Genomic DNA, 14,525 nt, shown 5'->3' with positions numbered 1-14,525 from the left:
GAGACAAGTTGTTCTCTGTTTTCTGATGCACAGGTATCCACATCACTAATATCAACACCATCCATGGTCCTTAAAACATGACTAGTACCATTGTTATATGTTAACCTTGTGGCCGTCTTTGTGGAGAATTGATGGATTAACTAGACAGGAGTCTCTGCTCCAGTTTAGAATTGAGACCATTGGCAGAGCGATCACTGATCTGTGGATAAACAAAGGGTTTCAGTATCTAGGGCTGTCCATCTGGCAACTTTCGGAATTGATATATTGACACACAGAAAAATAGAAAACTCATTTAAAAAGCTTTGTTTTGTTGGGTTCACAAAACAACTTTAATTTTTATGTAGGCCAGAAAAACATGAATCCAGTAAAAACTCAGTTTTATAGATGAAAATGAACTGACCTTAAATCAGAAATATGGTAGTATATTATACATCTATAGTGTATGTATTATAGCAGGTGTGGGCAAACTACGGCCCGTGGGCCGGATCTGGCCCACCAGCTGTTTTAAGCCAGCCCTCGAGCTCCGACTGGGGAGTGGGATCTGGGGCTTGCCCTGCTTCAGCCGGGGAGCAGGGTTGGGGGCTGCTCCACATGGCTCCCGGAAGCAGCGGCATGGCTCCCCTCTGGCTCCTATGTGTAGGGCAGCCAGGGGGCTCCGCTTTGTGTGCCGCCCTGCAGCTCCCATTGGCTGGGAACCGCGGCCAATGGGAGCTGCAGGCGAGGTGCCTGCAGATGGGGCAGCGTGCGGAGTCGCCTGGCCATACCTCCAAGTAGGAACCGGAGAGGGTACATGCCGCTGCTTCTGGGAGCTGCTTGAGGTAAGCACCGCCTGGAGCCTGTACCCCAAACCCCTCATCCCCAGCTCCACCCCAGAGCCCACCCCCAGCCAGAGTCTGCACCCCTTCGCATACCCCAACCCTCTGCCCCAGTCCTGATCCCACTCCTGACCTCCGAACCCCTCAGTCCCAGCCCAGAACACTCTCCTACACCCCAAACTCCTCATCCCCAGCCCAGAGCCCATACCCCTAGCCAGAGCCCTTGTCCCTCCTCCCACACCCCACTCTCCCGCCCCAGCCCAGAGCCCCCTCCTGCACCCTGAACTCCTCATTTCTGGCCCCACCCCTGAGAGTTGTGACCATGTGGCTCAGCTGCCTAGTCCCTAAGCATAGTGATGACACTTCAGACTCCTGCTGTAGCTTAAACATACCCTCTTCCGGAATCCTACTGAAGGTGTGAGCCTTTTGGGTTACAGTTTAACTCTCTCAAGGGCTACATGGTAGTTGTAGCATAGAACAGCCACACTTTGCACAGAGTTCTGCAACGCTGTTGCTCTTTACTTAAACACACAAGAAACCTACAGATCTGTATGAAAATTGTAAATCAAATATGGATTTTCCCCTCTTCAGCTCACCCTTCCCTTGGAAGTCCTTGGAGAACTGTCTTTGTTCTGGTAGATGGATCTAACTCACTGGTCAGCCTCAACAGGTGACCATAGAGTCCTACCACATGACTTAGTGGCCAGGTGACCTCTCTCCTGATAAACCAGTTCTTCTGGTTGGGAGCCTGTATTTGTCTAGTGCTATTGCATATCATTGGTTGGGCACTTAAGTCAACGGTCCTGTTTTGAAATTTCAGTCTAACATGACACTGAAGCTCACAGTGAATGCATCTAGACTCCACATTCAAAATGGAGTTTGCAGCTTGATAAAGATGCATACAGAGAGTTCACTGAATTAATACATTGTATAGATAGATTTCCAAAATCATCACAGCTTCTCATTACAAGAATCTTATAGCTTTGCCAGACTTTAACCATTTGGGCTGAAATTTTCCATTCTGGATGTTTGCTTCTGGCTGAAATTTTTTTGAAAAATTTCAGCCAACACCATTCAGGTGTTTCTGAGAATGAGGCTAGGGAAAAATACGTTGTTTGACCATGTTAAAAATGTCTAATAACCTTTTATTTGAGAAATTCTAGCACTCCCGGGCTTTGGCACAGGGACTTGAAATTTGGCAGTGGGGTGGCCTTTTGCTCTCTCTGTGAAAATCCTCCCAAATTTGGTCAAGATAACTGCAATTTTCCAAAAGCTTCCTACACATGCTTCGTAGAGACTTGATAGATCTTTTCAGCTAAATTCCCTAAAAATTCCAACTTCACTGGGCATGTTTGAGCCTGGGTCTGCGGGAGCCTGAGCAGGACTTTCCCTACAATTGGAGCTCTGTGATGTTGTAGGCCAAGCACAGGAACTGCTAACAGGGAGCCTGTCTCTACTGTGCTCTCAGTGAACCACCTGCTGGTGCCGAGAGTGAGGAGGAGGCTGTGCAGAGGAGTATGGTCATTGTACAGTCAACCCTGGCAAATGGCAGAGCATTGGAAATATGCACAAATCTTGGGAATGCTGTGTGTTTTGTGGCTATAATCCCATATCATTTCGGATATGGGGGAAGTAATTCCCCTCTCCTTCTGATGGAGTAATTAGCAGGATCTCCAACAGTGGGAATTTGCAGCGATTCCAGTCCCCTGTGTGGCCTGTGCGTGCGTGCGGAGGGGAGTCTAAAGGGAGGAAGAGTGAATCTGCATGAGGTGATTGATCTGTCTTAGTATTTCATAGTGGCTCCTCACAATGGTATCTGAGTGCCTGGTCCTTTCTGTAGGTATTACTTTACTCCCCTCTTGCCTCATCTTGCCTCCCCCTCCCCATTGAAAAGGAGCCAACTTTTTGGTGAAATGCAGCATAGTTAAAGTACTGGAGTAATAGTTACTTTTATGCATACCCTCCATCACCATAGTTTCAGTTATTAGATACATTGTAAAAAGCTTTAGGACAAAAATGAATAATACCACATTCAATTGAAACTGTGGTGACAAATTGAAAATAGGCAGAATGTAGCATTTTCCTGTATCTAGCACATCAGATACTTCCTGTTCTCGTCATGCTTTTTATAGACTAAAGTAATCAGATGTTAGTAAAGCACCGTTCCTTTTTCCTAGTTATGCAGTAGAATTGGAGATTGTGGGCAAATCTCCCAGTCCCCATAGTGACAGCAGAACATTTATCTAATTAGTAGTTTCCTTTTTGGCATTTCAGTGAATAAATTAGCATTTCAGTTGATAATCTGGTCTACTGGGAAAAAGTTTCCCAGAGTAGTGTTTAGCCTCATTTCTTTTTCTCTAAAGATTGTATTTCCAGTTTTGTGTAGATTGATATTCCTTCTTAGTCAAAAAGATACATGCCCTAGTTATGGAACTTAATGTAGGTTTTTTTTAATCCCTAAGAATCAAAGAGTTAACTTTGTTTACATTTTTCTTTCCAGTAAACTGAGCCTTCTGTATGTGCCATGCCATTTAAATGTCTACTTCCCAGAAGAATTTAGAGGGATAACTGTGAATAGCTCATGTAAAAGCAATGTTGTTGTTTTTTTCCAAAGAAAAATCTAAACAGAAGTGAACAGATTTTCCAAATCCTAGATTTGGTAGTAGCACAATGATTGTAGACAGACTGTGATTTCAGTTACTCTGGCATAAATCAAAATATACCTTTTGCCTCCTGATCCAAGCAATAACCTAAAATAATTTTTTAATCTGAGCAATAGATATCTTTCCTTGAATCTCTTCCTAAGTCAATGATATCGAATTCACTGGAGGGCTGAAGTGTGTGTGTGTGTCTATATCTATCTATCTATCTATCTATCTATCTATCTGTGTGTGTCTAACAAACATTTGGCTGCCTATGCCAGCTAGGGCTGAGAGCACTGAAGGAAGAGTGTGCTTAGTCTTTGGTGGAGTTTGAGGGCTTAATAACTCAAATGGCTCCTTTAGAAAATTAAGAACTAGTATTGGTCTCCAAATAAGAGAATGCTGTCTGGTCCTCCTTTGCTAGAAGAATAGTGAGTGCAATGTGGACCTCAGGACTTGGTGGAAAAGTGAAAATGGCGGAAAACAGGTGCTTCAACAGGAACATGTGCTGTAAGATTTCCCTTTTTCTGCGGCAAAAAAATTGGCATATCCAAAAGAAGGGCAGTGTTTTATAATTTATTAATACAAATAATTACACTATTTTGATTTTTTTCCTTACAGCTTGATGACTGTACACTGCAACTGTCCCATAATGGTACCTATCTGGATTTAGAATCCACCTTAGCAGAGCAAAGGGATGAATTGGAAGGTTTCCAGGAGGATGCTGGGTAAGTAAAATATTTATCAGATTTAAATGAAAGACGTATTTATCAGGACACGTTGAAATGATGGAGATGTGGGCACTTAAACTGGTGCTTTGAGACTCAAATAAGAAAGCAGAAAAGCATAACCTTCATATCTTTACTCACAAGCAGTTGCATTCAATTCCATTTCTAGAAGCAAAAGGTTTTTTTTTTATTCTTTCTTCACTTTTGTGTCTTTTTCCAAACAAAGACTGCTTAGTGTATGAAATCTTCTAGGCTGGATCTATTTTCAAACAGTTCTATATAATTTCTGTAGCTTACCCTGATTGGTACCTAGTTCTACTATGTAGAACTCAGCAGTATTTGTGCTTCCTCTGTAACCTCACCAAGAACCTCGCTATACCCTGACTGTTACTGTATATCTGCTACCAGTTCTCTGCCAAATGATGGCATTTGAGATGTAGACTTCAATGACCTGGTTTTTATGACTATAGGCCTGATCCAGAACCCATTGAAGTCAATGGGAAGATTCCCATTATGAAAATTTTTGAGAGAGAGAGAGTGTCTCTCTCTTACAAAACACTGCTCAATGGAGCATATTGAGTATAATATTATAATATAGCTCCTAATAAACTGACTATTTCTGATAACAATTGATTCTGAGAACAAAGAAACTTACTGATTATCACATACGTTTACAAGTAAATAAATGAGTAGAGTTTGGTGTCTGCCTGATTTCTGCTGGACCTTCAGGTGACTGCTTATGACAGTTATCTTTATTTTTATTCAAGTTATAAAACGTACAATTTAAAACCATTTCTCCCCCTCCGCCCCCGTTGCATTTTTGTACTTTACTAGGTTTGCATGTTTGTAATTAAGGGCAGGTTTAGACCCTTAACATTTTGAGTATAGGCTTCGCATATATCACTAGATTGGCAGTACCAAAAGGGCACAAATTAGGGTTGACGTTGGTTAAGTCAGGGGGTCGTGAGGTTGTTACAGGGGGAGTCACGAGCACTGTTCCCTCTAAGCTGTGTGCATGTGCGCGCGCACACAGATCCTACACCCCGCGCACACGGCGAAACACCGTGCACACAAAAATTTGCACAGAAGCACAACAATTTGCACAGAAGAAATCTTTTGCGCACACGGCCTGTCAAAAACTAGAGGGAACATTGGTCACGAGCTGCCAGCCTCCACCCCAAATCCCGCTTTGCCTCCAGCATTTATAATAGTGTTAAATATATAAAAAAGTGTTTTTAATTATAATGGGGGTCACACTCAGAGGCTTGCTATTACGAAAGGTGTCACCAGTACAAAAGTTTGAGAACCACTGGATTATGTCTTGTTGCCAATGACAAATTTGGCTCTTTGATTAGTTTATTCATTTTTTTATTTTTCTTCCTATCCATTTTTTAATGTTATACAGAGGATTAAGGATATGGTCTTTCTGTATTTTAATATTTTTTTACCAATCTAAATTGCATCTTCGTTGATTACAGTATGGTGAAACCAAAGGAATGACAAAAATCAGTTGCATAATGGATATGACCTTCTAATAAATGTGGAACAGCATTTTAATCAGTACATTTGGGAATATTTTATGGTGGTTTCTTAAGAAAGGACATTGTCTATAAATGGTGGTCTCCTTAACCATAAATGATTTTACATATGTACGCAAAAACTGCTATGTACGAAAAAGATAGGATAGTTATTTGGCAGGTAAAGATGGTGTCCTATTACTAGAAGGAAATGAACTCAGTTTATGTAATTTTTTTTTAAGCAAGCTGTGTTCAGATAGGCTTTGCTTTGAACTTTATTGCTGCTCCTTGTTATTTTGAGAAAGATGGCTCTTTTTTTCTCTATTGTGTGTCCCACAAATTGGAATATTCTACCTATCCATTCCATAGTAAAATGATTAGTGAACTTCTGGGTGATAAAAGTCACTGGCTTGTCAGCCTCTGTATAAATGACTAATAAACATTTAATTTCAATTAACAAATTTATTTGAGCATAAGCTTATGTTTAAATAAATTTGTTAGTCTCTAAGGTGCCACAAGTACTCCTTTTCTTTTTGCGAATACAGACTAACATGGCTGCTACTCTGAAACCTGTCATTAATTTCAATTATAATTCTAATTTCAAATTAATGTTATCTTTTTAAACAATTTTCTTGGCACTGTTTGCATAAAAATGTGAGAACGTTATAAATGATAAATATTTCTCAGTGAGAAACATTGAATATTAGAAACTGCACTTGGTTATCTATGTGACTGAGATATAAGAGAGTTTATTTGCTGTTGCACTCAAAATTGTAGAGATTTCTTTCTTCACTGCATTTTGCTTTACCCCAAGATATCATGTGTGTAACAAGAGGGTTGTACTTACATTGCATAAAAGAAGAAACACATGTTTTAGGAAAATATAAGATTATCTAGGGCTTTACTGGAGTTTTCTTCCTGTGTGAGTTGTGAGGTCAGTTTTTCCCAGGCATTCTTTCCCTTGTGTTAGCTTCTCCATTGTACTTTTACTGACCTAACTCCATTTCAGCTGGTATTTGGTGATAGCACAAATAAGCAGTTTGATGAGTATGAGGCCCGCCAGTGGCATTCATGACAGTTTTGTCATTCAGGATTGAACAACAACTTTACACCCCCATTTTTCTTTCCACCTGCTTTGGACAAAGTAAATCAATCCACTAAACTCTTCAGAAGTGGCTGTAGTGGGAAAAGATTCAGAACAAACTATGTCCCTTTATGACACATGCCTGCTATGTCTTTTTGATTTAGAAAATTAGGTTTTTTACAGCACCTCCTATTACATAACAGAACCTGCTATCAATTGCGAGGCATTGCAAAACATCTACTTAACATCCTGGTCTACTGTGCCTTGTACTGCCCAACTGTTGTAGGTATTCCTGTTGGTATTGCTCTTTTCCTTACTTGGAAAATGGGAATAATAATACTTGTCTACCGCCAAAGGGCATTGAGCCTAAATTAATTAATGTTTGTGAAGCATGTTCACATCTGTAGATAGAAGGTGCTATATAAGTTCAAACTATTATCATTAACATTTCAGAACAACATTTTGTGTGAATATTTTGCATAGTGGTGAGATGTGAAAACAAATAACTAGGTTATTAGGTCATAATGTAATGGGCTAGATCCACAGCTGGTTTCAGGGGAGTGTACTGATTTACACCAGCTGAGGGTTGTGTTCTGCTGAGTGTTTCATTATTATCATTTGTAGCAAAATAAGATGTCAGAAACAAAATATTTCTGAAACTATTTACACTAATGGCTGGCCTTTTCCCTTTCGTAGATAGGTGTATACCTGGAGTAACTCCACTGGCTTCAGAGATATTACTCCAGATCTATACCTATATAAATGAAAGCAGAATTTGACTGATCTGTACCAAGCCCATCCAAGGGAGTTTCAGGTAATATCACCTGTTATGTGTAAGTCAGTTGGGAAGACTATAAGACTCAAGAGAGAGATCTTTTAGTCAATGTGGATAGTTTCCTGAAACATCCACATTTGCTCTGCAGCAGCAGTCAAAAAAGCTGACAATGTTAAGAATCATTCGGAAAGGTGTAGATAATACAGAAAATATCATAATGCCAGTATATCTATATATATCTATATATATCTATATCTATATAGTATGCTCACAACTTGAATGCTGCAGGCAGTTCTGGTCACCTCATCTCAAAAAAAGATATATTATGATTGGAAAATATATAGGGAAGAGAAATAAGAATGATTAGGGGTATAGAACAACTTCCATATGAGGAGAGATTGAAAGACTGGACTGTTCACTTTAGAAAAGAGATGTCTAAGGGGGAATGTGAGAGTGGTCTATAAAATCATGAATGGTATGAAGAAAGTGGATAGAGAAGTGTTATTTACCCCTTCACATAAGGGGTCACCTGATGAAATTAGTAGGCAGCAGGTTTAAAACAAACATAAGGACAGACTACTTCACACAACATGCAGTAAACCTGTGGAACTCATTTCCATGGAATGTTGTGAAGGTCAAAAGTATAACTGGGTTCAAAAAAGAATTAGTTAATTTCATGGAGGATGGGTCCATCAATGGCTGTTAGCTAAGATGATCAGTAACATAACCCCATGCTCCAGGTGTCCCTAAACCTCCAACTGCTAGAAGCTGGACAGTGGGGTGGACCTTTCAAAATTGCCCACTTCTGTTCTTTCCCTCTGAAGCATCTGGCACTGTCCACTGTCAGAGAGAGGATATTGGGCTAGTTGGACTATTGGGCTGATTTAGTAGAACCATTCTTATGTAATATAGAAAAGTTATATTGTAGGAGTCTGATGTTGCTATGAGTCTTTGACATCAGTCAAGAAGTATTAGTATAGTTCTGATTAAGGCTGAACAGCAATTCAGTGTGGGTTTTTTTTTTTTTGTTATAATGAAATTTACTATACTGTTTCTTTCAGTTGCCCTGTAACTACTAATTTGCCATTAATTTATCCTCTGTATAATTCTCTGCTACTGAAAAAACCTAATTGTCAGTGACCTGGCAAAACCTTTGTTCACTCACATTGTAGAGTTCAGTTTTTCATTTGTTCTGGGTTCATTTCAAGGTCCTGGTTCTTAGCTTCAGCAACCTTAATTGTCTGAGAGTAGTCTACTTCAAGATCCACCTCTCTATCTCAGGACCACTGTGCTCATCAGGCACATGAAAGCTTGCTAAACCCGGAATAAAAGACTCGGGAGCTAGGTGATCAAAGCATTTTTGGTGCTAGGCCCTAATCTATGGAACCCCTTAGAAAGGGAATCAAAATAAGCTCTATCTACCTTCAGAGCCTGGTGCAAAAGACCCTCCTTCACCACAGCCTAGCTACATTAACAAAAGTTGAGATGATGATAGGAGTGGGATGAGGAAAGCACAGTGGACCAAACCCAAGGAAGGTGACAAAGTGGAGTCCAGTTTTAGTCTTTAGTAATATACCTTTCTTATTTCACTGTACTTCATTGCCTAGATACTGCAGTGATTTGTTCTCTCTTGATATCTTAGATAGGTACGTACAAAGTGGAAAGGATTAATAATGTTTTCTAAGAAAAAGGATTATATCAGTTATGGTCAATTTACTTTTGAATCTCTGTGAATCTCTTCATCTATAATCAAAATTATTTTGGAAAGAAATCATGCATGCTTGTACACAGGGTTTGAATAAAGAAACAAACCCCAATTGCCTATGGTGAATACAGTATAATACAAATCTTTCCTGGGTAAATGCCAACAACTTGTACAAAATCCATCCAATCTTTTTTTTTTATTTTAAAGTTTTGTCCCTTAGGATTATGAAGAAAAGCTTGAATAGAATGTGAATCAATGCAGTATTATCTTGTGGAATCTGCAGCTTTCACTGTTGCCATTTAGAACTCTGTGGGCAGCTATGAAACTAGCAAGAATCTTAGGTCATTTACACACCATTTCTGCTTGGGATTGTTAGGAATAGCAGCAGAGCCAATCACTGGAACTATCCACTGAGGAGGAGGACCCAGAAAAAAATGCTAGTTGAGGAAGTAGATTAGTGAAGACCCATTTCAACCACCTTCACACAAGCCCAGGAGTCAGTTGGATGAGAGAGAGAGTAAGGATTTCTCTACACAAAGATTTAGTGCACAGCAAGCTGGGCTGTCAGTCTATAGCACACTGGTTTGCCATGTGCTATCTGGCGAGGTGGAAAGAGAGAAATCAATGAGAAGTTGTCGCATGGTGGGCAGGGAGAGAAGTAGGGTAGCAAGAGAGGTGGGGGTGTTTTCAGGAGAAGTGGGAGGAACAAAAAGATTATAGGGCAAAACATAGAGTACACAATTTAGGGAAAGAATGAGAAAGGGGAGGGGAGAAAGAAAAGAGGAAAGCACGTCACTGAAAACAACCCAGGAAAAGATACAGCATGATTTATTATTATAGGGAAGAAAAAAGGCAAAAAATTGTGGAGTGAAGCTAGATTGGAAATAGAAGTTTTAACAAAAAACAAGAGAAAGACAAAGTTACATTTTTAAAATGTTTTAAATAGAAGGTTGATTGACAGTGTGTTCAAATTCAATAAACAGTGTGCAACTGTTTATTCTTTTACACCATAAAGGGCTTGGCTCAGAGGGGCAAGACTCTGTAGGCACAGATATTTTTCGCCTGGTTAATAGGGCTTAGTCCTTGGCATATTGAGTGTCAGATAAAATTTTCAAGTTCCACACTTGTGCACACTTTCTTCTTTTGTTTCTTAACAATTATTTTGCAATTGCTTGAGCAGATACCATCCATAACGTGGAGACAGGGTTAGATTGGCTATTTCTTAAACGTATCCATGACAGATAATGATTTTTTCCTTGTTACTTTGCTGTATTGTATAGTAAGCAAGAAGCTTCATGAAGTTTATGTATTCATAGTGGAATATAATGGGCCAAGTTCTTTTTAAGAACATGTCTTAACAAACTCTAATGATAGCATACAAGATCTAAACACAAAGAATACAAAATTCTAAACCAAAGGATACAAAAGCTTCTTCCAAATGATGGAGAGTCCTTCAGGGAATAGCTTTGTAAGATTTTTACTTAAAAGAAAGATTGTGTTAAGGTGTTTGTGACAAATCATTCTAGCATCAAGACCTTTGAACCATACTGGAGTCTTAGGACAAAATTGTGCTCTACGTTATACTGTGTTGTACTTGTCATTAACATTAGGAAAACCAAAGATGCAAAGTTAAAATTATACTTTAAAAAGCCCCCAAACATTTGAATGTATGGTAAGTCACAGTTCTTCGAGTGCTTGCTCGTGTCGATTCCATTCTAGGTGTGTGCGTGCCCATGTGCGAAGTCATTGGAGTTTTTGCCTTAGCGGTATCTGTAGGGTCAGCTGTGACACTCTCTTGAATGCCGCGTTCATGCTTTGGTATATTAGGTGCTGCCAACCCTACGCTCTCGGTTCCTTTGTACTGCCCAGGACGGTTGGTTGGAGGGCATTGTCTTGCATTGCAAGAGCATTGGTCGTTCTTGCAGTCCATTGTTCTGTGTCCTTGGCTGTTAGTTGATAGGTACTTAGTTAGACCTTTTAAGATAAGTGTTAGGCCTGGTCTACACTATAGGTTTGTCGGATTTAGCAGCGTTAAATTGAATTAATCCTGAACCCGTCCACACAACGAAGCCATTTTTTTCGACATAAAGAGCTCTTAAAACCGATTTCTGTACTCCTCCCCAACGAGGGGATTAGTGCTGAAATCGACATCGCCGTTTCGAATTAGGGTTAGTGTGAACGCAATTCGAAGGTATTGGCCTCCGGGAGCTATCCCACAGTGCACCATTGTGACCGCTCTGGACAGTACTCTGAACTCGGATGCACTAGCCAGGCGTACAGGAGAAGCCCCGGGAACTTTTGAATCTCATTTCCTGTTTGGCCAGGCGAGCTCATCAGCACAGGTGACCATGCAGAGCTCATCAGTACAGGTGACCATGCAGTCCCAGAATCGAAAAAGAGCTCCAGCATGGACCAAACGGGAGGTACTGGATCTGATCGCTGTATGGGGAGAGGAATCCGTGCTATCAGAACTACGTTCCAAAAGACGAAATGCCAAAACATTTAAAAATATCTCCAAGGCCATGAGGGACAGAGGCTACAGCAGGGACGCAACACAGTGCTACGTGAAACTTAAGGAGCTCAGACAAGCGTACCAGAAAACCAAAGAATCAAGCAGACGCTCCAGAACAGAGCCCCAGATATGCCGCTTCTACGCTGAGCTGCATGCAATTCTAGGGGGGCCGCCACCACTACCCCACCCCTATCCGTGGACTCCGATGATGGGATACTCTCCGCCATGCCTGAGGATTTTGCGGACGGGGAAGATGATGATGAGGAGGACGAGCTTGAGGAGAGCACACAGCACACCGTTTTCCCGGACAGCCAGGATCTTTTTATCACCCTGACTGAAATACCCTCCCAACCCAACCAAGCTGGAGAAGGGACCTCTGGTGAGTGTACCTTTTAAAATACAATGCATGTTATAAAAGCAGGCGTTTTTTAATGATTAAGTAGCCCTGAGGATTTGGGATGCATTCGTGGCCAGTACCAGTACAGCTACTGGAAAAGTCTGTGAACGTATCTGGGGATGGAGCGGAAATTCTCCAGGGACATCTCCATGAAGCTCTCCTGGAGGTACTCTTTTTCTAAGTATAAGAATAGTTCAGCTCTGGAATAGGCTTGCAAGGGAGCTAGTGGAATCCCCATCACTGGAGTTTTTAAAAAACAGATTGGACAATGCATCAGGGACTGTCTATGTATACTTGTTCCTGCCTTAGCACAGGGGCTGGACTTGGTGACCTCTTGAGGTCACTTCCAGCCCTACATTTCTATGAGTTTCTATAGCAGGTTGCTGGCTAGATCAGTTACATGATTATGGTTTCTTTTCTGCTGCAAACAGTCACACAAAGCAAGCAAGCAAACAAACACACAAACAATCACCAATCCCTTTCCTCCCTCCCCCTGCCAATAAAAGTAACAACAACAACAAATGCAGAGCTGGTGACAGGAAGACAGTCATGTGATAGGATTTAGTTTCTTTTATGGAGTGAAACACAATTACCTGATCTCAGTTATTAATCAAGCAACCACACTGTGTGTGAATGTAAACTGTGTTCGGAACCAACCATGTGAATAATTGGTAATAAACTCAGTTAAAATGATATTGTGAACAAGGCCTTAGTTTCTGATCTGTACTTCCAGTCTTAACACCAGCTGACTAGTCTGGCAATTAAGCTATTCTGTAAAATCCAATATCTAAATTCCAGACCAACCAGGCAACATCCACAGAGGACACAAGGCAGATGCACTTCCTCTTGCTAGTTCAACCTTGTAATCAAACACTTCTTTGTGGTGGTTTGAAGAGAGAGCACCTAAAACTGAGGAGATCTGACATTCCCTTATATGTAGTGATAGTTTATTATTTTTGTTGACTTGAACACTATATTGACGAATATAAAGTTGAGTGTGGAATCATGGGTTTTGTGCATTCTTAAAGCCACCATGAAGTTTAACTCTGTGCCAGATGGGAAAATCCTGTAGGGACTGAGTCGGAGGCTTCAAATCTGCCCCATTACAACATTTCAGCTAACTGGCCACTTAGAACTCTGTGGTATGGGAGGGCTTGCAATCCTGCTCTTGTTGGCCTATTGAAAAGTAGCTAAGGAAAAGTTCTGATCTTTGTGCCTCTTACTGTTCAGGAGAGTGTGCAGCTCACTTGCTGATGGACAGTTGAGAGATGCCTTAGGGTGGGGAGCACCTTGGTTCTCTCTCTCTCTCTCTCTGACACACACACACACACACACACACACACACACAAAGTAACTTGTATTGATTTTTAAATCAATTTAGTTAAATCAGTGCAAAATCTTTTGCAGACACTCTTATTGTGATTTACGGGTGGTTTATTTCAGGTGAGTTTAAAAGCTTTTTTTAAAAGATGGATTAAGCTAAATTGAAATAAACTAATCTTTAACTGAAATAAATGTCTACACATAAACTTGCACCAGTGTAACTAAAAACTCCTTTTGTTAAACTGGTTCAAATCTGTATACAAAGCCACTAGTGAACCTGCAGAAAGTGAAATTTACTAGTAACTTCGCTGCCAGTGTATGAATAAAAACCTGAACTTGAAGAGCCTTAACATGTAATATGACCATATGAATTGAATTACAGTAGTAAACTTGGTAAAGTAATTGACTGGACCAATCCACATCAGTGCAACAAACTATTTATTTGTTGTTTGCTTACTGCTCAGTACATGCTAAATGAAGTATAAATTGTCCAGTAATTATATACCAAGATTACCCCTCAAACAGAACTTAGAATAGAAGAGCCAACGTGAGGTGGGAGAGAAGCACTATTAAAGAATACTCCATCTAATCATAAAAGAGGTCGCAGCAAATATGGTGCTGAAAGAAAACTTCCCATTCCCCCTCACCCCCCCAAAAAAAGCAAATTTGCCATTGCTTCATAAAAATCCTCCCTTATTTTGGACAATATGATTTTCTTTGGGGGGAGGGAGTTGGAGTTTTTGATTTTGGTTTGGGGGATTTGTTTGGGATTTTTTTTTTTTTGGTGGCAATGGGAAGTTGTCTTTCAGCACCATGTTTGCCACGACCTCTTTTATGATGGAGTATTCTTTAATAATGTTTCTCTCTCACCTCACGTTGGCTCTTCTATTCTAAGTTCTGTTTGAGGGGTAATCTTGGTATATAATTACTAGACAATTTATACTTGGCATTTATACTTGGCATATATATATGTCGGCATTTCTGCTACAGCTACTATACAAATACATTGACTAGTAACCAGCACTAC

General features: G+C 40.4%; 1 protein-coding gene across 10 annotated transcripts in view; it reads left to right on the top strand.

Annotated features, from left to right (window-relative positions):
• FHOD3 (formin homology 2 domain containing 3) overlaps positions 1-14,525 on the top strand; it is a 611,695-nt gene that overhangs the window by 54,197 nt on the left and 542,973 nt on the right. For all 10 annotated transcript variants that reach the window (XM_075125568.1, XM_075125567.1, XM_075125566.1 and 7 more), the window contains exon 2: positions 4,079-4,185. In XM_075125568.1, the coding sequence (XP_074981669.1) occupies positions 4,079-4,185 (107 nt within the window). The remainder of the gene's footprint in view (positions 1-4,078; positions 4,186-14,525) is intronic.

The sequence above is a fragment of the Caretta caretta genome, chromosome 2 (genome assembly GCF_965140235.1).
Source record: "Caretta caretta isolate rCarCar2 chromosome 2, rCarCar1.hap1, whole genome shotgun sequence".
NCBI classification, from domain to species: Eukaryota; Metazoa; Chordata; order Testudines; family Cheloniidae; genus Caretta; species Caretta caretta.
This window is presented reverse-complemented; position numbering and strand designations above follow the sequence as displayed.